This window comes from Oncorhynchus keta, chromosome 7 (assembly GCF_023373465.1).
Source record: "Oncorhynchus keta strain PuntledgeMale-10-30-2019 chromosome 7, Oket_V2, whole genome shotgun sequence".
Taxonomy (NCBI): Eukaryota; Metazoa; Chordata; class Actinopteri; order Salmoniformes; family Salmonidae; genus Oncorhynchus; species Oncorhynchus keta.
In genome coordinates, this window is record NC_068427.1 from 40,827,747 (window position 1) to 40,853,319 (window position 25,573).

Here is a 25,573-nt window from a genome sequence, read left to right on the forward strand (position 1 = left end):
ACAGAATCTCAGTTCTGCTTCCCTACAGAATCTCAGTTCTGCTGCCCTACAGAATCTCAGTTCTGCTGCTCTACATAATCTCAGTTCTGCTGCCCTACAGAATCTCAGTTCTGCTGCCCTACATAATCTCAGTTCTGTTGCCCTACAGAAGCTCAGTTCTGTTGCCCTACAGAATCTCAGTTCTGTTGCCCTACAGAATCTCAGTTCTGTTGCCCTACAGAAGCTCAGTTCTGCTGCCCTACAGAATCTCAGTTCTGCTGCCCTACAGAATCTCAGTTCTGCTGCCCTACAGAATCTCAGTTCTGTTGCCCTACAGAAGCTCAGTTCTGCTGCCCTACAGAAGCTCAGTTCTGCTGCCCTACAGAAGCTCAGTTCTGCTGCCCTACAGAAGCTCAGTTCTGCTGCCCTACAGAAGCTCAGTTCTGCTGCCCTACATAATCTCAGTTCTGTTGCCCTACAGAAGCTCAGTTCTGTTGCCCTACAGAATCTCAGTTCTGTTGCCCTACAGAATCTCAGTTCTGTTGCCCTACAGAATCTCAGTTCTGTTGCCCTACAGAATCTCAGTTCTGTTGCCCTACAGAATCTCAGTTCTGTTGCCCTACAGAATCTCAGTTCTGTTTCCCTACAGAATCTCAGTTCTGTTGCCCTACAGAATCTCAGTTCTGTTGCCCTACAGAATCTCAGTTCTGTTGCCCTACAGAATCTCAGTTCTGTTGCCCTACAGAAGCTCAGTTCTGTTGCCCTACAGAATCTCAGTTCTGTTGCCCTACAGAATCTCAGTTCTGATGCCCTACAGAATCTCAGTTCTGTTGCCCTACAGAATCTCAGTTCTGTTTCCCTACAGAATCTCAGTTCTGTTGCCCTACAGAATCTCAGTTCTGTTGCCCTACAGAAGCTCAGTTCTGTTGCCCTACAGAATCTCAGTTCTGTTGCCCTACAGAATCTCAGTTCTGATGCCCTACAGAAGCTCAGTTCTGTTGCCCTACAGAAGCTCAGTTCTGATGCCCTACAGAATCTCAGTTCTGTTGCCCTACAGAATCTCAGTTCTGTTGCCCTACAGAAGCTCAGTTCTGTTGCCCTACAGAATCTCAGTTATGTTGCCCTACAGAAGCTCAGTTCTGTTGCCCTACAGAATCTCAGTTCTGTTGCCCTACAGAATCTCAGTTCTGATGCCCTACAGAAGCTCAGTTCTGTTGCCCTACAGAAGCTCAGTTCTGATGCCCTACAGAATCTCAGTTCTGTTGCCCTACAGAATCTCAGTTCTGTTGCCCTACAGAAGCTCAGTTCTGTTGCCCTACAGAATCTCAGTTCTGTTGCCCTACAGAATCTCAGTTCTGTTTCCCTACAGAATCTCAGTTCTGTTGCCCTACAGAATCTCAGTTCTGTTGCCCTACAGAATCTCAGTTCTGTTGCCCTACAGAATCTCAGTTCTGTTGCCCTACAGAAGCTCAGTTCTGTTGCCCTACAGAATCTCAGTTCTGTTGCCCTACAGAAGCTCAGTTCTGTTGCCCTACAGAATCTCAGTTCTGTTGCCCTACAGAAGCTCAGTTCTGTTGCCCTACAGAATCTCAGTTCTGTTGCCCTACAGAATCTCAGTTCTGTTGCCCTACAGAATCTCAGTTCTGTTGCCCTACAGAAGCTCAGTTCTGTTGCCCTACAGAATCTCAGTTCTGTTGCCCTACAGAATCTCAGTTCTGTTGCCCTACAGAATCTCAGTTCTGTTGCCCTACAGAATCTCAGTTCTGTTGCCCTACAGAATCTCAGTTCTGTTGCCCTACAGAAGCTCAGTTCTGTTGCCCTATAGAAGCTCAGTTCTGTTGCCCTACAGAAGCTCAGTTCTGTTGCCCTACTGAAGCTCAGTTCTGTTGCCCTACAGAAGCTCAGTTCTGATGCCCTACAGAATCTCAGTTCTGTTGCCCTACAGAATCTCAGTTCTGTTGCCCTACAGAAGCTCAGTTCTGTTGCCCTACAGAATCTCAGTTCTGTTGCCCTACAGAATCTCAGTTCTGTTGCCCTACAGAATCTCAGTTCGGTTGCCCTACAGAATCTCAGTTCTGTTTCCCTACAGAATCTCAGTTCTGTTGCCCTACAGAATCTCAGTTCTGTTGCCCTACAGAAGCTCAGTTCTGTTGCCCTACAGAATCTCAGTTCTGTTGCCCTACAGAAGCTCAGTTCTGTTGCCCTACAGAATCTCAGTTCTGTTGCCCTACAGAAGCTCAGTTCTGTTGCCCTACAGAATCTCAGTTCTGTTGCCCTACAGAATCTCAGTTCTGTTGCCCTACAGAATCTCAGTTCTGTTGCCCTACAGAATCTCAGTTCTGTTGCCCTACAGAAGCTCAGTTCTGTTGCCCTATAGAAGCTCAGTTCTGTTGCCCTACAGAAGCTCAGTTCTGTTGCCCTACTGAAGCTCAGTTCTGTTGCCCTACAGAAGCTCTACACATCTTTTTTTCTGCCTACATTGCAGTTCAGTTCAGCTCAGCTCTGCTTTGTTCAGAGCATCGTCTGCATAGCAGTGAACACTGCTGCAGTTCTCCCTGGTGTCAGCTCTTCAAAGATACTACAGTGTATGATCACATTTACATCCATCAAAGAGAATTATGCCAAGACTTCCCATGGAATCAGTTACTGTAATGCCAATGGAATTATTCAGATATTCAGAAATATTAGTGCTTTTTAGAGTAAATGTATCGTTTGACAGTACGATGCAAGAACTAGCTTTAAAGGAATCCTCTCTCCTAGCAGTCTCTCTCCTAGCAGTCTCTCTCTCTCAGCAGTCTCTCCCTCAGCAGTCTCTCTCCCTCAGCAGTCTCTCTCCCTCAGCAGTCTCTCTCCCAGCAGTCTCTCTCCCAGCAGTCTCTCTCTCAGCAGTCTCTCTCTCAGCAGTCTCTCTCTCAGCAGTCGCTCTCTCAGCAGTCGCTCTCTCAGCAGTCGCTCTCTCAGCAGTCTCTCTCTCAGCAGTCTCTCTCTCTCTCAGCATCTCTCTCTCTCAGCAGCTGATGTATCCTCATCCCTTCTGAATTATTAGAAAAAGGGTTTCCGAAAGTCTTCTTCGGCTCTCCCCATAGGAGAACAATTTTAGGTTGCAGGTAGAACTATTTTGGGTTCCATGTAGAACCCTGTGGAAAGGGTTCCACATGGAACCAAAAAGGGTTCTTCAAAGGGTTTTCCTATGGGGACAGCCAAAGAAACTTTTTAGGTATTACCTTTTTTTCTAAGAGTGTACAGGGAGAAACTCAGAGGTTCTTGAGCATTTGGCAGCTCATCTCTCTTTCATCTCCGACTCACCATAACAATGAGCAATCAGCAATGTGACACTCACTCGCTTTCAAGGAGGGCCTATTGTTATTGTAGATGACATGTAGTGTTGAAACTGCCTGCCTGCCTGCCCACCCGCCCGCCCGCCTGCCTGCCTGGTTGTTATGCTTTTAAAGAGCTCTCCACGTCAGAAGCATTCCACCGGGAGCGTAACACAAGGAAACAATCCCAGCAGCACTTAGGGGCCTCTTTGTGAGTGACGAGCAGCACCATGCAGAGGGTCAGGTGCTGTGATACACAGAGAGATCAGAGGGATATGCCACAGGGAGGAAGGAGAACCAATCAGGGAACAGGACCGACTGAGTTCTGTGGTAGAAGGCATAGCAGTTGATTAACAGGTGGTCCGTTCCATCTGTTGCACAAATTCTTGATTGCTTAGACATTGTGAACATCAGTTGATCTGTGCAGACCTGCAGTGCACAGAACCTGTGTATTTTGTACATTCATGTACAGTATAAGCTAAAACCGTTGCTCTTTAGAAGGATGTATAATGTTTCCAGAGGTTTGCCACATTAGGATGTTGCAGGTTCAATGCTTGAGCTTTTGTCAGACATCATATGTTGCCTGTACAGCTGTATTAGCAAGACCTCTATCTGCAGCAAGACCTCTATCTGCAGCAAGACCTCTATCTGCAGCAAGACCTCTATCTGCAGCAAGACCTCTATCTGCAGCAAGACCTCTATCTGCAGCAAGACCACTATCTGCAGCAAGACCTCTATCTGCAGCAAGACCACTATCTGCAGCAAGACCACTATCTGCAGCAAGACCACTATCTGCAGCAAGACCTCTATCTGCAGCAAGACCACTATCTGCAGCAAGACCACTATCTGCAGCAAGACCACTATCTGCAGCAAGACCTCTATCTGCAGCAAGACCACTATCTGCAGCAAGACCTCTATCTGCAGCAAGACCTCTATCTGCAGCAAGACCTCTATCTGCAGCAAGACCTCTATCTGCAGCAAGACCTCTATCTGCAGCAAGACCTCTATCTGCAGCAAGCCTCTATCTGCAGCAAGACCTCTATCTGCAGCAAGACCTCTATCTGCAGCAAGACCTCTATCTGCAGCAAGACCTCTATCTGCAGCAAGACCACTATCTGCAGCAAGACCACTATCTGCAGCAAGACCTCTATCTGCAGCAAGACCTCTATCTGCAGCAAGACCACTATCTGCAGCAAGACCTCTATCTGCAGCAAGACCACTATCTGCAGCAAGACCTCTATCTGCAGCAAGACCACTATCTGCAGCACAGCTGTGGGTCACACATTCTGAACTGTACAGTTCAATGCTTACAGTAAAGTGTGTCAACATGGGATGTGAAATGGAATCAGAGATATGGGTTGAAGAGAAAGCTTAAGGCTAAAGGATTGCTTGGGCATTTCTGTCGTTATGACAACAACATTTGACATTCCTGAAGCTGTAATAGTAAGTCCCACATTAAATCATATCTGGAGGCAACAGTTGGCGACATTGATCTGACGCGAGGTCAAACTGAAAAGTCAAAGGATATGATGTAATAAGTAGAAAAAAAATCATCTTTAAAAGGTTAATAAATTATTCTCTCAAATGTCAGAAAATGAGTCACGAGTCAACCAACATAAGAAACTGTGCCTCCTGACCAGAGTACTAAGTTGTGTTGGCCCATTGCTGAAGGAAGGCTAATAGTGTCTCTCTCTCTTTTTCCTTCCCTCCCCCCGCCTCTCTCGATCCCTATACTTGTTTGTTTCTGTGTTACTATGCCTGCCAATGAAGGCATTTTGATAAAACTCAACATACTCCCTCTTGCAGCTCTCAAAGCAGAGTGGTAGGTTGGTCCCCCAACATACTGTTCCATTAGCCAGATGAGAGAGATAGACACCGCACATGGGCACGAGGCTCTCCAAGCTGTGGAGAACCAGATGGTCGACTTACACACACACACACACACACACACACACACACACACACACACACACACACACACACACACACACACACACACACACACACACACACACACACACACACACACACACACACACACACACACACACACACACACACAAAACAGAGAATGCAAAAAATAAAAACGTTCATCAACCAACAGCAGGGGGGATCGAAGCTGAGCCTTCAGAACCAGACAGAGAAACTGATCTTGAGCAAGTCTACGTCCCAAATAGCAACCTATTCCCTTCATAGTGCATACTTAACCAGGGCCCAACATACTGCACTATACATGGAATATGGTGGCATTTGGGCTGCACATCAAATTTGATTCTCAGCAGAATAGTGATTTTATCTGAAGGCAGGCAGGGAGATGAGAAGACAAGCCTCTGATATCCCTGCCAATTGCATCCAGCTTTACCTTCTCCCTGAATGGAGATCCAGTGGGAACATTAGGGCCCAAGGTGAACAATCTGGCTATTGATCGGGAGAACAGAGGTATAGCTTCTTGGATTAAGAGACAGAGAATAAGGCATGTGTGCCAAATGGCACCCTATTCCCTATATCGCACACTTCTTTTGACCCGAGCCCACAGGGTGCCATTTGGGATGCTGGCATGGGGGAAAATAACTCCCCGGCCAGCATCCATCTGGAGAGCTGTGGACAAACCCAATGCAATTCCTCTGGTTACAGTGTAGTTAGCCATCCAATCATAGTGGTTCAACAACCTCAATTATTTCCACACAACTGAACTCTGAAGATTTGGTGCCGATATGATGTAGCAGCTTATTGGCCAGTAAACTCGGACATGAATGATTCCCCAACATGACAGACTGCATCATGAATGATTCCCCAACAGGCATGTCTGCATCATGAATGATTCCACAACAGGCATGTCTGCATCATGAATGATTCCACAACAGTCATGTCTGCATCATGAATGATTCCCCAACAGGCATGTCTGCATCATGAATGATTCCCCAACAGGCATGTCTGCATCATGAATGATTCCCCAACAGGCATGTCTGCATCATGAATGATTCCACAACAGTCATGTCTGCATCATGAATGATTCCCCAACAGGCATGTCTGCATCATGAATGATTCCCCAACATGACAGACTGCATCATGAATGATTCCCCAACATGACATACTGCATCATGAATGATTCCCCAACATGACAGACTGCATCATGAATGATTCCCCAACATGACAGACTGCATCATGAATGATTCCCCAACATGACAGACTGCATCATGAATGATTCCCCAACATGACAGACTGCATCATGAATGATTCCCGAACAGGCATGTCTGCATCATGAATGATTCCCCAACAGTCATGTCTGCATCATGAATGATTCCCCAACAGGCATGTCTGCATCATGAATGATTCCCCAACAGGCATGTCTGCATCATGAATGATTCCCCAACAGGCATGTCTGCATCATGAATGATTCCCCAACATGACAGACTGCATCATGAATGATTCCCCAACAGGCATGTCTGCATCATGAATGATTCCCCAACAGGCATGTCTGCATCATGAATGATTCCCCAACAGGCATGTCTGCATCATGAATGATTCCCCAACAGTCATGTCTGCATCATGAATGATTCCCCAACATGACAGACTGCATCATGAATGATTCCCCAACAGGCATGTCTGCATCATGAATGATTCCCCAACAGGACAGACTGTATCATGAATGATTCCCCAACATGACAGACTGCATCATGAATGATTCCCCAACATGACAGACTGCATCATGAATGATTCCCCAACATGACAGACTGCATCATGAATGATTCCCCAACAGGCATGTCTGCATCATGAATGATTCCCCAACAGGCATGTCTGCATCATGAATGATTCCCCAACATGACAGACTGCATCATGAATGATTCCCCAACATGACAGACTGCATCATGAATGATTCCCCAACATGACAGACTGCATCATGAATGATTCCCCAACATGACAGACTGCATCATTAATGATTCCCCAACAGGCATGTCTGCATCATGAATGATTCCCCAACAGGCATGTCTGCATCATGAATGATTCCCCAACATGACAGACTGCATCATGAATGATTCCCCAACAGGCATGTCTGCATCATGAATGATTCCCCAACATGACAGACTGCATCATGAATGATTCCCCAACATGACAGACTGCATCATGAATGATTCCCCAACATGACAGACTGCATCATGAATGATTCCCCAACATGACAGACTGCATCATGAATGATTCCCCAACAGGCATGTCTGCATCATGAATGATTCCCCAACAGGCATGTCTGCATCATGAATGATTCCCCAACAGGCATGTCTGCATCATGAATGATTCCCCAACAGTCATGTCTGCATCATGAATGATTCCCCAACAGGCATGTCTGCATCATGAATGATTCCCCAACAGGCATGTCTGCATCATGAATGATTCCCCAACATGACAGACTGCATCATGAATGATTCCCCAACAGGCATGTCTGCATCATGAATGATTCCCCAACATGACAGACTGCATCATGAATGATTCCCCAACATGACAGACTGCATCATGAATGATTCCCCAACATGACAGACTGCATCATGAATGATTCCCGAACAGGCATGTCTGCATCATGAATGATTCCCCAACAGTCATGTCTGCATCATGAATGATTCCCCAACAGGCATGTCTGCATCATGAATGATTCCCCAACAGGCATGTCTGCATCATGAATGATTCCCCAACAGGCATGTCTGCATCATGAATGATTCCCCAACATGACAGACTGCATCATGAATGATTCCCAACAGGCATGTCTGCATCATGAATGATTCCCAACAGGCATGTCTGCATCATGAATGATTCCCCAACAGGCATGTCTGCATCATGAATGATTCCCCAACAGTCATGTCTGCATCATGAATGATTCCCCAACATGACAGACTGCATCATGAATGATTCCCCAACAGGACAGACTGTATCATGAATGATTCCCCAACATGACAGACTGCATCATGAATGATTCCCCAACATGACAGACTGCATCATGAATGATTCCCAACATGACAGACTGCATCATTAATGATTCCCCAACAGGCATGTCTGCATCATGAATGATTCCCCAACAGGCATGTCTGCATCATGAATGATTCCCCAACATGACAGACTGCATCATGAATGATTCCCCAACAGGCATGTCTGCATCATGAATGATTCCCCAACATGACAGACTGCATCATGAATGATTCCCCAACATGCCAGACTGCATCATGAATGATTCCCCAACATGACAGACTGCATCATGAATGATTCCCCAACATGACAGACTGCATCATGAATGATTCCCCAACAGGCATGTCTGCATCATGAATGATTCCCCAACAGGCATGTCTGCATCATGAATGATTCCCCAACAGTCATGTCTGCATCATGAATGATTCCCCAACAGTCATGTCTGCATCATGAATGATTCCCCAACAGGCATGTCTGCATCATGAATGACTCCCCAACAGGCATGTCTGCATCATGAATGACTCCCCAACAGTCATGTCTGCATCATGAATGATTCCCAACAGGCATGTCTGCATCATGAATGATTCCCCAACAGTCATGTCTGCATCATGAATGATTCCCCAACAGTCATGTCTGCATCATGAATGATTCCCCAACAGTCATGTCTGCATCATGAATGATTCCCCAACAGTCATGTCTGCATCATGAATGATTCCCCAACAGGCATGTCTGCATCATGAATGATTACCCAACGGGCATGTCTGCATCATGAATGATTCCCCAACAGGACAGACTGTATCATGAATGATTCCCCAACAGGACAGACTGTATCATGAATGATTCCCCAACAGGACAGACTGTATCATGAATGATTCCCCAACATGACAGACAGCCACAGCTCTCACCAGTCTGATATATAGAGATACTGACAATAGATGAGAAACTTTATAGAACATGAACCTGGAGCTGAATGGAGAATGAAAGGGAAAGGAAGGAAAAATAGCAAAGTAGGTTAGTTAGTTAGTTAGTTAGTTAGTTAGTTAATTAGTTAATTAGTTAGTTAGTTAATTAGTTAGTTAGTTAATTAGTTAGTTAGCTTGTAGTACTGAATGATTAGTGCTTTCTGATGTTGGTTCGGTTTCGGTTCAGTTCGTAATAAATAATTATCACTATTTTCAATTTAGATAAAACATTTTTTTTTAAACATTAAATGATGACCTTAAAATGACCGCTAATTACCAAGTACTACAACTACCAATCGGGTAGAGCTACCTCACAAACTGTCTCTATCCCTCTCTCTCGTTGTTGTGTTGTGTACATTCCTCTCTCATTTGTCTGTCAAGGAGCCATCAGGGCAGGCAGTACAGGTGCAATGGGTTATGGGCATTGTAGTTAATTACCACATTTTCTGCACTGAACTAGGTTGAATATTTTCCTGTTGAAAACTACAACTTCCCATAGTGACCCACAATTCTCAATCTGATTTCTCTCGTGCTTGTTTTGATTTCTCTCTACAGAAATGACGCGTTGAGCTCACCAAAACATTTTTATAAATGGAGGGAGGGGGTACATTTTTGTTAATCGCTAAACAGGTCACTTCGCACATCTCAGATGACCATAGAACACATATACTCAGAACCGAAGACCAAACCTTCATATCAAAGGAGGCTGGTGAAAAGAAGATAAATACACAACTGTTGCTATGTACGGGTCCTGTGAATTTAGGGCACTAAACACTTTCCTCTCCTCACCTCTCTACATCATGTCAGCCACCCTGGTGTTATGGTCCTGGGGGGGTTTCTGTGTGATTTAACAGCTGAGGGAGTTTGATTAGCCCATTGGACATTATAGCGTGCTGAGAGAAAGAGAGAGATGGAGAGAGGGAGAGGGAGAGGAGGAGGGGCGAGAGCAGGGGAGGGATGAGAAAGAGGAGGAGGAGGGGGAGAGAAAAGAGGGAGAAAAGAGGGAGGGAGAGGAGAAAGATGGAGGTTTGCCCCAGTTGCAGAACTCATGTGGGGAACCCAGGAACATGCCACAGGCAGAGAAAATCAAGCACATTGAAATCCCAGAGAGAGAGAGAGATGCACTCTGCTGAGAGAAGATGAGAGGTCTGGTAGCAGAGTCTACAGATCTCAGGCCCGGGGCAGCTGACGTGGCTCCATGTAGTTCAACACGAAGGAACACAAGGCTAGCTAGAAGACTGCAGGGTATGTGATGTAGTCTACACTGTGGCCAGTGGGCTCTCTCTATAATTATGCTAGTGGAGTGGTGTGCAGCCCTCTGCTAGATGTGTGTTTCTGTGATAGTGAACGGGTTTCACAGTCCGTATTGTTGGGACTGAGAAACAGAAACAGTCATAGAACATAGAAAATAACCTAGAAAAGGAGCCCATCTCTCTGACAACAACAGTTCCTGCTCTCTGTACTCTGACAACAACAGTTCCTGCTCTCTGTACTCTGACAACAGTTCCTGCTCTCTGTACTCACAACAACAGTTCCTGCTCTCTGTACTCACAACAACAGTTCCTGCTCTCTGTACTCTGACAACAACAGTTCCTGCTCTCTGTACTCTGACAACAGTTCCTGCTCTCTGTACTCTGACAACAACAGTTCCTGCTCTCTGTACTCTGACAACAGTTCCTGCTCTCTGTACTCTGACAACAAAAGTTCCTGCTCTCTGTACTAACAACAGTTCCTGCTCTCTGTACTCACAACAACAGTTCCTGCTCTCTGTACTCACAACAACAGTTCCTGCTCTCTGTACTCACAACAACAGTTCCTGCTCTCTGTACTCACAACAACAGTTCCTGCTCTCTGTACTCACAACAACAGTTCCTGCTCTCTGTACTCACAACAACAGTTCCTGCTCTCTGTACTCACAACAACAGTTCCTGCTCTCTGTGCTAACAACAGTTCCTGCTCTCTGTACTCACAACAACAGTTCCTGCTCTCTGTACTCACAACAACAGTTCCTGCTCTCTGTACTCACAACAACAGTTCCAGTTCCAACAGTTCCTGCTCTCTGTACTCTGACAACAACAGTTCCTGCTCTCTGTACTCTGACGACAAAAGTTCCTGCTCTCTGTGCTAACAACAGTTCCTCCTGTCCTCAGTTCTGTACTGACAACAACAGTTCCTGCTCTCTGTACTGACAACAACAGTTCCTGCTCTCTGTACTGACAACAACAGTTCCTGCTCTCTGTACTGACAACAAAAGTTCCTGCTCTCTGTACTGACAACAACAGTTCCTGCTCTCTGTACTGACAACAACAGTTCCTGCTCTCTGTACTGACAACAACAGTTCCTGCTCTCTGTACTGTCAACAACAGTTCCTGCTCTCTGTACTGTCTGTCAACAACAGTTCCTGCTCTCTGTACTGTCAACAACAGTTCCTGCTCTCTGTACTCACAACAACAGTTCCTGCTCTCTGTACTCACAACAACAGTTCCTGCTCTCTGTACTCACAACAACAGTTCCTGCTCTCTGTACTCTGACAACAACAGTTCCTGCTCTCTGTACTCTGACGACAAAAGTTCCTGCTCTCTGTGCTAACAACAGTTCCTGCTCTCTGTACTGTCCTCAACAGTTCCTGCTCTCTAACTGACAACAACAGTTCCTGCTCTCTGTACTGACAACAACAGTTCCTGCTCTCTGTACTGACAACAACAGTTCCTGCTCTCTGTACTGACAACAACAGTTCCTGCTCTCTGTACTGACAACAACAGTTCCTGCTCTCTGTACTGACAACAACAGTTCCTGCTCTCTGTACTGACAACAACAGTTCCTGCTCTCTGTACTGACAACAACAGTTCCTGCTCTCTGTACTGTCAACAACAGTTCCTGCTCTCTGTACTCACAACAACAGTTCCTGCTGCTCTCTGTACTCACAACAACAGTTCCTGCTCTCTGTACTCACAACAACAGTTCCTGCTCTCTGTACTCACAACAACAGTTCCTGCTCTCTGTGCTAACAACAGTTCCTGCTCTCTGTACTCACAACAACAGTTCCTGCTCTCTGTACTCACAACAACAGTTCCTGCTCTCTGTACTCACAACAACAGTTCCTGCTCTCTGTACTCTGACAACAACAGTTCCTGCTCTCTGTACTCTGACAACAACAGTTCCTGCTCTCTGTACTCTGACGACAAAAGTTCCTGCTCTCTGTGCTAACAACAGTTCCTGCTCTCTGTACTGTCCTCAACAGTTCCTGCTCTCTATACTGACAACAACAGTTCCTGCTCTCTGTACTGACAACAACAGTTCCTGCTCTCTGTACTGACAACAACAGTTCCTGCTCTCTGTACAGTTCCTGCTCTCTGTACTGACAACAACAGTTCCTGCTCTCTGTACTGACAACAACAGTTCCTGCTCTCTGTACTGACAACAACAGTTCCTCTCTGTACTGTCAACAACAGTTCCTGCTCACTGTACTGTCTGTCAACAACAGTTCCTGCTCTCTGTACTGTCAACAACAGTTCCTGCTCTCTGTACTCACAACAACAGTTCCTGCTCTCTGTACTCACAACAACAGTTCCTGCTCTCTGTACTCACAACAACAGTTCCTGCTCTCTGTACTCTGACAACAACAGTTCCTGCTCTCTGTACTCTGACGACAAAAGTTCCTGCTCTCTGTGCTAACAACAGTTCCTGCTCTCTGTACTGTCCTCAACAGTTCCTGCTCTCTATACTGACAACAACAGTTCCTGCTCTCTGTACTGACAACAACAGTTCCTGCTCTCTGTACTGACAACAACAGTTCCTGCTCTCTGTACTGACAACAACAGTTCCTGCTCTCTGTACTGACAACAACAGTTCCTGCTCTCTGTACTGACAACAACAGTTCCTGCTCTCTGTACTGACAACAACAGTTCCTGCTCTCTGTACTGACAACAACAGTTCCTGCTCTCTGTACTGTCAACAACAGTTCCTGCTCTCTGTACTGTCAACAACAGTTCCTGCTCTCTGTACTCACAACAACAGTGAGGTTCTAAGAGTCTGGGGCTCTATCGCCAAGTCACATTGGTGCAGGTTTGCTAATGTGGGCTAGATAGACTTCCTTGTGTCACCAACAGTGCTAACTAACTAAACCTGCATGGCAGTCAGTTCTCTGTCTGCAGTGACATGTTGACTGTCCTGAAAACAGTGCTAAAGTGCATATATTATGATGGCTGTTGGGGCACACAACATTTTTTCTGGAGGCAAGCCGAAGTTCAGAGTGGAAGTCTACGCCCCTCCGTCAGTGATTGGTCAACAGTAGGGATTCATTCAACGAGAGAAGACCCGTTTTCATGCCAATTTTTTTATTGAAAAAAAAACCTACACCAAACATCTTAGTTAGATGTAAAATTGTGCAACTAGGCAGGTCCACGCAGATGAGCAGGGACCCTGAGTCAGTAGAAAAGTTTTCATAACTTAGGACATAACTTAGGCCTACTCTTTGGCAAAAACGTCAAAATGAATTACAGATTTATCGAGTTATCTTGGAATAATTCTGACTATTTTTAGGAAGTTTAAACTGGCTACAGTGTCTCAAAATGGACAAACAGTACTATTGCCTCTGTTCTCATTTTTCAAGCGAAGGTCTTTTAAGGGAGTATGCGAATACAACTCTTTCGGTTCGGCTGGCGACGTTCGGCTAGGCGCCAGCTGAACTGAAGCATGCTGACGCCTTTATGGAGGAGCTGAGCAGTGGGTGGATGGATGACCTCATGCAGGGCTGCTGAGGCAGAGGCGCCGGCCCGGGGGCCATGCATACTTTAATGAGTCCTTTCACGGCTGAGAGATCAAGTGGGACTGGAGACCAACCCAAGCATAACCACCTCACCTCGAAGCAGCGCACACAGAGAGCCCAGGCACGGTGCTAACCACTTAAACATACCTGGCTGGTCTGAGTAACTGGAGGAATGAACAACTATCGGTATCCAGTCACCTATCTGAAATCTGTTCAGGTTTCTGTGGCTTAAATCCCTATTGTAGATGTTATGGACCCCTCTGAGCAGAGAACAGAGATGAGTGCCTGACCTATGTTCAAAGATCTGTGACAGTGTTGTTAAATATCTCTTGAATTCTGCAGAACGTTACAAGTACAGACATTCCTTTTTTACTACATCATCAAATGAGGTCTGTATATGCATGTCAAATTGTTATAACACAATTGTAAATAAAAATACATTTCTTACAACAAATGATATATATCATCACCAAAGAGGCTGTGACTTTTACCCTGCTCTGCTGTTTGTTCTAAGTGGTGTTGGTTACGCTAACATAAAGCAACAATAACATGCCATCGGCGTCAAGGTCAACTCTGTCTATCAAAGCAAATATTCCTCACAGTTACTGTAGCAGTGGAAAAAATGAATCACTGGTGTAGGGGGTTGGACACACACACAGTTAAACGGAATAAAGTTGAATTACGTCTGCATTACTGCATAGAAAGACAGGAAGGATAGTGTATGTGAGCTCACCATACTATAAACAAACTGACTCAATGTAGACTGTAGAGGATTGAAACTGAGAGGCACATGTCTCCCTCTCAGAACACACTCCAATCGGTCCTCGCTGCCCTGAGGAAACAACCTGTGTTTACAACAGCAACCAACAGCCATGACTCAGGACCTTACTTACTGACCCTGTCTGTCTGTCTGTCTGTCTGTCTGTCTGTCTGTCTGTCTGTCTGTCTGTCTGTCTGTCTGCCTGACTCTCTGACTCTCTGACTGCCTGCCTGCCTGCCTGCTTCTCTGCCTGCCTGCCTGACTGCCTGACTGCCTGCCTGCCTGCCTCTCTGCCTGCCTGCCTCTCTGCCTGCCTGCCTCTCTGCCTGCCTGCCTCTGCCTGCCTGCCTGCCTGCCTGCCTGCCTGCCTGCCTGCCTTCTGCCTGCCTGCCTGCCTGCCTGCCTGCCTGCCTGCCTGCCTGCCTCTCTGCCTGCCTGCCTGACATAGAAGAAACACTCTCACTGGCTGGCTGCTTGAAAACACTGGTCTGACAAATACCAGCATTGGGGAAGCTACTCCGAAACAATACTTTACCAAACAATACTTTACCAAACAATACTTTACCAAACACCTAATTACTTCACATTAGAAGAAGTTAAGCTACCCTTAAGAAAAATAAAGTTTACTTAACTAAAGCTACTTTGAAAAAGAACGCTCACTACAGCCAAGCTACTTCGTTGGGAAAGTCATCATATCTAAATCAGAAATGTCATAGACTACAGAATGCAAGAACAGATCCTCTGGGGTCAGATGTTAACAGAATGTGTCATTTACATTACATTACATTTAAGTCATTTAGCAGACGCTCTTATCCAGAGCGACTTACACCTATTAAACACAACAACTGTGTTTCAAGTGAGAATTAGGCAGGTCTGGTGCAGAAAAAGACAGGAAATGATTGCCTATTTCCCCCATATTTTCTTATCTTTTTGCTAAATTAAAGTGGTGTGTAGTTCCAGTAATTAGCTACACGGCAAAAAAAGTTATTAACTACTAAAATCACTACCAAGTTTGAATTTAGTTCAAATGTAGTTCACTACTCCCCAACAGACAAATACTCTCGCTGATTGGTTGCTTGAAAATGGTTTATTCCCTTACCCAGTGTGTTTATTCCCTTACCCAGTGTGTTTATAACCTTTCCCAGTGTGTTTATTCCCTTACCCAGTGTGTTTATAACCTTTCCCAGTGTGTTTATAACCTTTCCCAGTGTGTTTATTCCCTTACCCAGTGTGTTTATAACCTTACCCAGTGTGTTTATTCCCTTACCCAGTGTGTTTATTCCCTTACCCAGTGTGTTGATTCCCTTACCCAGTGTGTTTATAACCTTACCCAGTGTGTTTATTCCCTTACCCAGTGTGTTTATTCCCTTACCCAGTGTGTTTATTCCCTTACCCAGTGTGTTTAAAACCTTACCCAGTGTGTTTATTCCCTTACCCAGTGTGTTTATTCCCTTACCCAGTGTGTTTATTCCCTTACCCAGTGTGTTGATTCCCTGCCTGTGTGTTTAAAACCTTACCCAGTGTGTTGATTGCCTTACCCAGTGTGTTTAAGAAACACCTACCCAGTGTGTTTAAAACCTGGTCTGACCCAGTGTGTTTATTACCAAACCTTTACCCAGTGTGTTTATTCCCTTACCCAGTGTTTACTTTTACTTTGAAAAAGAACGCCACTACCCAGTGTGTTGGGAAAAAAGTCATCATATCTAAATCAGAAATGTCATAGACTACAGAATGCAAGAACAGATCCTCTGGGGTCAGTTAACAGTTTAAAGCCTATTAAACACCAGTGTGTTTAGTGAGAATTACCCAGTGTGTTTGCAGAAAAAACAGGAAATGATTGTATTTCCCCCATATTCCCTTATCTTTTGCCAGTGTGTTTATTCCAGTAATTAGCTACCCAGTGTGTTTAAAACCTAAAATCACCCAAGTTTGTGTTTATTCCTTCCCCAACAGTGTGTTTATTCCTGATTGGTTGTGAAAATGTTTATTCCCTTACCCAGTGTGTTTAAACCTTACCCAGTGTGTTTATAACCTTCCCAGTGTGTTTAAAACCTTACCCAGTGTGTTTATTCCCTTACCCAGTGTGTTTATTCCCTTACCCAGTGTGTTTATAACCTTACCCAGTGTGTTTATTCCCTTACCCAGTGTGTTTATTCCCTTACCCAGTGTGTTTAAAACCTTACCCAGTGTGTTTATTCTGGTGTGTACAGTATGTCCCAGCTCTACTGTTCGTGTGTACAGTATGTCCATGTGGCTGAACTGGGGATTGTTGCTGAGCAGGTCCATATGAGATCCTCTCTCAGCTGCACGTCTCCTGAACACTGTATCAGTGCAGCCATTCACAATGAATTTGGAAAAACACTGGAGAGACGGGTAGAGAGAGAGAAGGAGAGACGGGTAGAGAGAGAGAAGGAGAGACGGGTAGAGAGAGAGAAGGAGAGACGGGTAGAGAGAGAGAAGGAGAGATGGGTAGAGAGAGAGAAGGAGAGACAGGTAGAGAGAGAGAAGGGTAGAGAGAGAAGGAGAGACGCGTCGAGGGAGAGAAGGAGAGACGGTTCGAGGCAGAGAAGGAAAGACGGGTCGAGGCAGAGAAGGAGAGACGGGTCGAGGCAGAGAAGAAGAGACGGTTCGAGGCAGAGAAGAAGAGACGGTTCGAGGCAGAGAAGAGAGACGGGTCGAGGGAGAGAAGGAGAGACGGGCGAGGGAGAGAAGAAGAAACGGGTCGAGGCAGAGAAGAAGAGACTGGTCGAGGCAGAGAAGGAGAGACGGGCTGAGGGAGAGAAGAAGAGACGGGTCGAGGCAGAGGAAGAAGAAGAGACGGTTCGAGGCAGAGAAGAGAGAAGGCAGAGAAGGAGAGACGGTTCGAGGCAGAGAAGGAGAGACGGGTCGAGGCAGAGAAGGAGAGACGGGTCGAGGCAGAGAAGAAGAGACGGGTCGAGGCAGAGAAGGAGAGACGGGTCGAGGCAGAGAAGGAGAGACGGGTCGAGGCAGAGAAGGAGAGACGGGTCGAGGCAGAGAAGGAGAGACGGGTCGAGGCAGAGAAGGAGAGACGGGTCGAGGCAGAGAAGGAGAGACGGTCGAGGCAGAGAAGGAGAGACGGGCTGAGAGAGAGAAGGAGAGACGGGCTGAGGCAGAGAAGGAGAGACGGGTCGAGGCAGAGAAGAAGAGACGGGTCGAGGCAGAGAAGGAGAGACGGGTCGAGGCAGAGAAGGAGAGACGGGTCGAGGCAGAGAAGGAGAGACGGGTCGAGGCAGAGAAGGAGAGACGGGTCGAGGCAGAGAAGGAGAGACGGGTCGAGGCAGAGAAGGAGAGACGGGTCGAGGCAGAGAAGGAGAGACGGGTCGAGGCAGAGAAGAAGAGACGGTTCGAGGCAGAGAAGGAGAGACGGGCTGAGGCAGAGAAGAGAGACGGGTCGAGGCAGAGAAGGAGAGACGGGTCGAGGCAGAGAAGAAGAGACGGGTCGAGGCAGAGAAGGAGAGACGGGTCGAGGCAGAGAAGAAGAGACGGGCTCGAGGCAGAGAAGAAGAGACGGTTCGAGGCAGAGAAGGAGAGACGGGTCGAGGCAGAGAAGGAGAGACGGGTCGAGGCAGAGAAGGAGAGACGGGTCGAGGCAGAGAAGGAGAGACGGGTCGAGGCAGAGAAGGAGAGACGGGTCGAGGCAGAGAAGGAGAGACGGGTCGAGGCAGAGAAGGAGAGACGGGTCGAGGCAGAGAAGGAGAGACGGGTCGAGGCAGAGAAGGAGAGACGGTCGAGGCAGAGAAGGAGAGACGGGTCGAGGCAGAGAAGGAGAGACGGGTCGAGGCAGAGAAGAAGAGACGGGTCGAGGCAGAGAAGAAGAGACGGGTCGAGGCAGAGAAGGAGAGACGGGTCGAGGCAGAGAAGGAGAGACGGGTCGAGGCAGAGAAGGAGAGACGGGTCGAGGCAGAGAAGGAGAGACGGGTCGAGGCAGAGAAGGAGAGACGGGTCGAGGCAGAGAAGAAGAGACGGGTCGAGGAAGACAGGGAGAGTAAAATTCATGTTGATAGACAGACTGTCCCTCCCTGTGGCAAGGTGGAGGGGGACAGGGGACTCTTCTGTCCATGACAGGGGAAGGCCCCTGCTCTGACAGCTGGGATGTCAGTCTCACCCTCCACAAGCCTCCGCTTGACACATCCAGACTGACGTTACCACCACAGAGGAAAAACAAAACCCCAGCCATGGTGGCAGACAGGAAGCAGGCAGGCAACATCCACCATGTCTACCCAGCATACCTGGTTCATGGAGAAAAGACACTAGACTGATGACCACCGTAGTGGTGTATAATAGCATATGTGGTACTCGAGTAGTGTATAGCAGCATAGAAAGCTTTAGTGGACTGATGACTATAGTTGTGTATAGTACTGCACAGTATGTGGTACTGGACTAATGACTACAACCACAGAGACAGAGGTGTACTACAGTACAGTATATATTTCTAATGGAAGAGTCCCATCATGAGGCAATGAATTGCAGCTGCTGTTGCAGTCACATACTATATGATACATACTATGTGCTATATTCAGAGCAGCAGCCCCAGATCCTCCCTGCTGAATCTCATTAAAACAGGTGGGAATTCATTCAAATCGTTCTGTGCTGTGTTTGCTGGGTCATCTCAGGAATAGCTTATCCTTTACGGAGAACAACTGCACGAGGCTCTGCCCTCTGCTCCACTCTCCAAGCCTGTGTCCCATATGGCACCCTATTCCGTATATAGTGCATTACTTTTGACCAGGAGCCATAGGGCTTTGGTTGAAAGTAGTGCACCAAATATGCAATAGGATGCCATTTGGGAGACAGCCCCAGTCTCCAATCAAGATGCTGCTGCTGTAGTTAATAGCCCGCCTTAAGCCAATCAGATCCACCCCAAAACGTTCAACCATCTGAACCGAGAGAAGGAGCCGACCTTCCCTGAACTTGACATTTATGACTAAAATATGGATGTTGCCGTAGTTTAAACTGTCTGCATAGATGGCTGTGCTGCTGCTGAGTGAACGCCCGTGATATTGGCTCAATATTGTAGGTTTGGTGTGGGACTGGTGACAGCTGGGGCTGTTAAACTCTGATTCATTTTGGTCACCCTCCAAGAGTTTGATAATAATGTGCAAATAGGAAGCAAAAAGAGGGCAAGAGTTAAAAAGGTGAAAACCTATTGCTGTATTACCAGACCAAAGGTTTGTGCACACACTGATTAAATAAACTTTACATATCCCTATTACCGTCCTATCATTATAGTAGTGACTGTACTGTTAATGACATGGATGGGGTGCTACATAGAATATCAGAATACTACATAGATGCTACATAGAATATCAGAATACTACATAGATGCTACATAGAATATCAGAATACTACATAGATGCTTCATAGAATATCAGAATACTACATAGATGTGTAACTCTGTGTTGTCTGTTCACACTGCTATGCTTTATCTTGGCCAGGTCGCAGTTGCAAATGAGAACTTGTTCTCAACTAGCCTACCTGGTTAAATAAAGGTGAAATAAAAAAATGTTAAAAAAAGATGCTACATAGAATATCAGAATACTACATAGATGCTACATAGAATATCAGAATGCTACATAGATGCTACATAGAATATCAGAATACTACATAGATGCTACATAGAATATCAGAATACTACATAGATGCTACATAGAATATCAGAATGCTACATCGATGCTACATAGAATATCAGAATGATACATCGATGCTACATAGAATATCAGAATACTACATAGATGCTACATAGAATATCAGAATACTACATAGATGCTACATAGAATATCAGAATACTACATAGATGCTACATAGAATATCAGAATACTACATAGATGCTACATAGAATATCAGAATACTACATAGATGCTACATAGATGCTACATAGAATATTAGAATACTACATAGATGCTACATAGAATATCAGAATACTACATAGATGCTACATAGAATATCAGAATACTACATAGATGCTACATAGAATATCAGAATACTACATAGATGCTACATAGAATATCAGAATACTACATAGATGCTACATAGAATATCAGAATGCTACATCGATGCTACATAGAATATCAGAATACTACATAGATGCTACATAGAATATCAGAATACTACATAGATGCTACATAGAATATCAGAATACATAGAATATCAAAATACTACATAGATGCTACATAGAATATCAGAATACTACATAGATGCTACATAGAATATCAGAATACTACATAGATGCTACATAGAATATCAGAATACTACATCGGTGCTACATAGAATATTAGAATACTACATAGATGCTACATAGGTGCTACATAGAATATCAGAATACTACATAGATGCTACATAGAATACTGCATAGGTACTACAGAATCCTCCCAGATGCTACTAAGAATACTACATACTTTAAATAGCTGCTACATAGAATACTACAATGATACTACATAGCTGCTACATAGAATACTACAATGATACTACATAGGTGCTACATAGAATGCTCACTCCACTGTGTCCTCCCAGCTGCACCAGCGATGCTGGTCCAGTTCCTCCATGTCCAGTCTGAATTTCCCCAGACAGAACTCCTCGATGACGTACTCATAGGTCCCGCTGCACGCCATCACCGACACAGACTGGCACACTGGGGAGGAGAGAGAGAGAGAGAGAGAGAGAGGACAGGGTTAGAATAGCAGTAGACTTGCCTTTTTAGATGCCTTTTTACACTTCAAACACACACATTTTAATGTTCCTACATCCTAAAATGATCCTGCAACAGGGTGATCAAATTAGGATCCTACATTTGTATGTTCTATATTGAACAGAGGACAACCATTAACACTATATCTCTGACATCCAACAGAGCTCTGGAAAGATCTCTCCTGACAAGGTGCTGACAGTTTAAAACCTAATGCTGGAGTTCCTGTGGAAAGCTGCAGAGCGAGAGGTGGCTTTGAGAGGCTTTCTAAGTGCTGTTTATACCCTACAGCAGGTGGTGGTCGTTTCTCACTGTTTGACAAGGCTGGCTGGATTGGGAAATTGCTTTAAACTGTTAGAAGGGCACAAATACACTCAACTCCAAGCAGCATAGCATCATAGAGCATTACTGCCCCAGGGCTCAGAGCAGGGAAAAGAACACTGTTAGAGGTTCATAGAGAAATCTAAACGGTAGGGGAGGAATTTAACAAATTGGCCAGTTTAGGGTCAGCCCAAACTGAACCTCTGGGAGTGAGTAGAGACTACCCACTGGGCAGGAACTGGTTGAATTAATGTTGTTTCCACTTCATTTCAATGAAATTACACTGAACCAACGTGGAATAGACATTGAATTTCTGCCCTACCCACTGTGCCCAGTGCCCAGCAAGCAAACTTCTTTATGAAAACAGCCCTAATGTTGGAAACAAACATCATTATGTTGTGCTAGAGCACAATATTCTACATACAGGCAGGTTTTTAAAGGATCAAAGAGTTTGGTCTGCTTTGTGTTTTCATTTTTGCCATGGAAAAAATATTGCAATACTGTCATCCTCACATCCCTTGTAGAAACATAGGGCAAAAAGATGGATGCTGGCTAAAAATATTAATTTGGTCTCTCAAGCTGCCAACTCCATGGCACACTGTTAGCTGGCTCCTAAGAAAGATTCATTCATCTACTGTTAAAATAGTATTAATATGATCCTGGGACTAAACACCTCCCTCGGCAACTGGATCCTGGACTTCCTGACAGGCCACCCCCAGGTGGTAAGGGTAGGTAACAACACATCTGCCACGCTGATCCTCAACACTGGAGCCCCCCAGGGGTGCGTACTCCCTGTTCGCCCACGACTGCATGGCCAGGCACGACTCCAACACCATCATTAAGTTTCCTGACTACACAACAGTGGTAGAACTGATTTACCGGCAACGATGAGACAGCCTATAGGGAGGAGGTCAGAGACCTGGCAGTGTGGTGCCAGAATATCAACCTATCCCTCAATGTAACCAAGACTAAGGAGATGATTGTGGACTATAGGAAAAGGAGGATCGAGCACGTCCCCATTCTCATCGACGGGGCTGTAGTGGAGCAGGTTGAGAGCTTCAAGTTCCTTGGTGTCCACATCAACAACAAACTAGATTGGTCCAAACACACCAAGACAGTCGTGAAGAGGGCACGACAAAACCTATTCCCCCTCAGGAAGCTAAAAAGATTTGCAAAGCTGCCTGCCATCCAAGACCTCTACACCAGGCGTTGTCAGGGGAAGGCCCTAAAAATGGTCAAAGACCCCAGCCACCCCAGTCATAGAATGTTCTCTCTACTACCGCATGGCAAGCGGTACCGGAGTTCCAAGTCTAGGACAAAAAGGCTTCTCAACAGTTTTTACCCCCACGCCATAAGACTCCTGAACAGGTAACCAATGGTTACCTGGACTATTTGTATTGTGTGTCCCCCCAACCCCTCTTTTACTCTGCTGCTACTCTCTGTTAATCATATATGCATAGTCACTTTAACTATACATCCATGTACATACTACCTAAATTGGCCCAACCAACCAGTGCCCCAGCACATTGGCTAACTGGGCTACCTGCATTGTGTCCCACCACCCGCCAACCCCTCTTTTTACGCTTCTGCTACTCTCTGTTCATCATATATGCATAGTCACTTTAACGATAGCTATATGTACATACTACCTCAATAAGCCTGACTAACAGGTGTCTGTATATAGCCTTGCTACTAACAGGTGTCTGTCTCTATATAGCCTTGCTACTCTTTTTTTCAAATGTCTTTCTATTGTTGTTTTATTTCTTTACACACACACACACACACACACACACACACACACACACACACACACACACACACACACACACACACACACACACACACACACACACACACACACACACACACACACACACACACACACACCTTGCTTTTGGCACCATTGGTTAGAGCCTGTAAGTAAGCATTTCACTGTAAGGTTTACATGTTTACATGTTGTATTTGGCACACGTGACAAATAAACTTTGATTTTATTTGATTTAGAATACTTTAAGAGAACCCTGTTATTGTCAACAGAGAATGCTTAAAAATCTCCCACTTCAGATATATTGTCTGTAGTAGAACTTAAATCATTACCACCACACTTCCACAGAAAGACACCAAGCTCTTTCATGACTTGTTCTCCATGATATTCTATTGTCCTGTGTGCAAGCTGTCTCAGTACTGGCGACCCAGTCTCTAGTCTTGGGGGGGAAATTTCAGCCTTTTAACAATGAAGACAAACTTGTTACTTTAAGTTGATGCGGCTAATGCTGAAACACATTGACACAAGCTGGGGGTACTGACAGCAGAGTGTGAGGCTGGCATAGCACCATGTGTACAGAAGAAAGAAAGGAAAGAGAGAGAACAACGACGACTTCTCTAATTAACGCTGGCAGAATGGGTTTAGTAAGCAGCACCTTTTCAAATGGCGACAGTGTGACTCGCCAGCCAATGCTCTTATCACATATTTTTGTCCTTTCTCTATCTCTCCATCAATTGTATTCTGGCATGAGGAAAGATTGACTTGCTAGTCAACATCAAGGAGAGTAGGCCTGAAGACCAGACATGGGCTCACGACTGGCCCTCACGACTGACCCTCACGACCGACCCTCACGACTGACCCTCACGACCAGCCTTCACGACCGACCCTCACGACTGACCCTCACGACCGGCCCTCACGACCGGCCCCAAAGAGGGAAACAATCAACAACAGATGATGAGAAAGAGAGAGGTTTGTGATTAAATGGTTTGTCAATGTCTTCCACACACACATACATTCACGCTACGCACACATATACACTACCAGTCAAACGTTTGGACACACCTACTCATTTATGTTTTTCTTTATTTTTACTATTTTCTACATTGTAGAATAATAGTGAAGACATCAAAACTATGAAATAACATCATGTAGTAAACAGAAAAGTGTTAAACAAATCAAAATATATATTTATATTTGAGATTCTTCAAAGTAGCCACCCTTTGCCTTGATGACAGCTTTGCACACTCTTGACATTCTCTCAACCAACTTCATGAGGTAGTCACCTATCTCATGAAACCCTGGAGAATGTACAAGAGAAACCCTGGAGAAGGTACAAGAGAACCCCTGGAGAAGGTACAAGAGAAACCCTGGAGAAGGAACAAGAGAAACCCTGGAGAAGGTACAAGAGAAACCCTGGAGAAGGTACAAGAGAAACCCTGGAGAAGGTACAAGAGAAACCCTGGAGAAGGTACAAGTGAAACCCTGGAGAAGGTACAAGTGAAACCCTGGAGAAGGTACAAGAGAAACCCTGGAGAAGGTACAAGAGAAACTCTGGAGAAGGTACAAGAGAAACCCTGGAGAAGGTACAAGAGAAACCCTGGAGAAGGTACAAGAGAAACCCTGGAGAAGGTACAAGAGAAACCCTGGAGAAGGTACAAGAGAAACCCTGGAGAAGGTACAAGAGAAACCCTGGAGAAGGTACAAGAGAAACTCTGGAGAAGGTACAAGAGAAACCCTGGAGAAGGTACAAGAGAAACCCTGGAGAAGGTACAAGAGAAACCCTGGAGAAGGTACAAGAGAAACCCTGGAGAAGGTACAAGAGAAACCCTGGAGAAGGTACAAGAGAAACCCTGGAGAAGGTACAAGAGAAACCCTGGAGAAGGTACAAGAGAAACCCTGGAGAATGTACAAGAGAAACCCTGGAGAATGTACAAGAGAAACCCTGGAGAAGGTACAAGAGAAACCCTGGAGAAGGTACAAGAGAAACCCTGGAGAAGGTACAAGAGAAACCCTGGAGAAGGTACAAGAGAAACCCTGGAGAAGGT

The 25,573-nt window shown here is 45.5% G+C and overlaps 3 protein-coding genes across 4 annotated transcripts in view; 1 reads left to right on the forward strand and 2 right to left on the reverse strand.

Annotated features, from left to right (window-relative positions):
- Positions 1-25,573, forward strand: part of LOC118386372 (NEDD8-conjugating enzyme UBE2F-like) — a 214,716-nt gene that overhangs the window by 161,771 nt on the left and 27,372 nt on the right. The window lies entirely within an intron of this gene.
- LOC118386431 (band 4.1-like protein 5) overlaps positions 1-25,573 on the reverse strand; it is a 216,691-nt gene that overhangs the window by 92,723 nt on the left and 98,395 nt on the right. The gene's annotated exons all lie outside the window — the stretch shown is intronic.
- ramp1 (receptor activity modifying protein 1) overlaps positions 1-25,573 on the reverse strand; it is a 94,214-nt gene that overhangs the window by 21,675 nt on the left and 46,966 nt on the right. For both annotated transcript variants that reach the window (XM_035774088.2, XM_035774087.2), the window contains one exon: positions 21,253-21,388. In XM_035774088.2, coding sequence (XP_035629981.1) covers positions 21,253-21,388 — 136 coding nt within the window. The remainder of the gene's footprint in view (positions 1-21,252; positions 21,389-25,573) is intronic.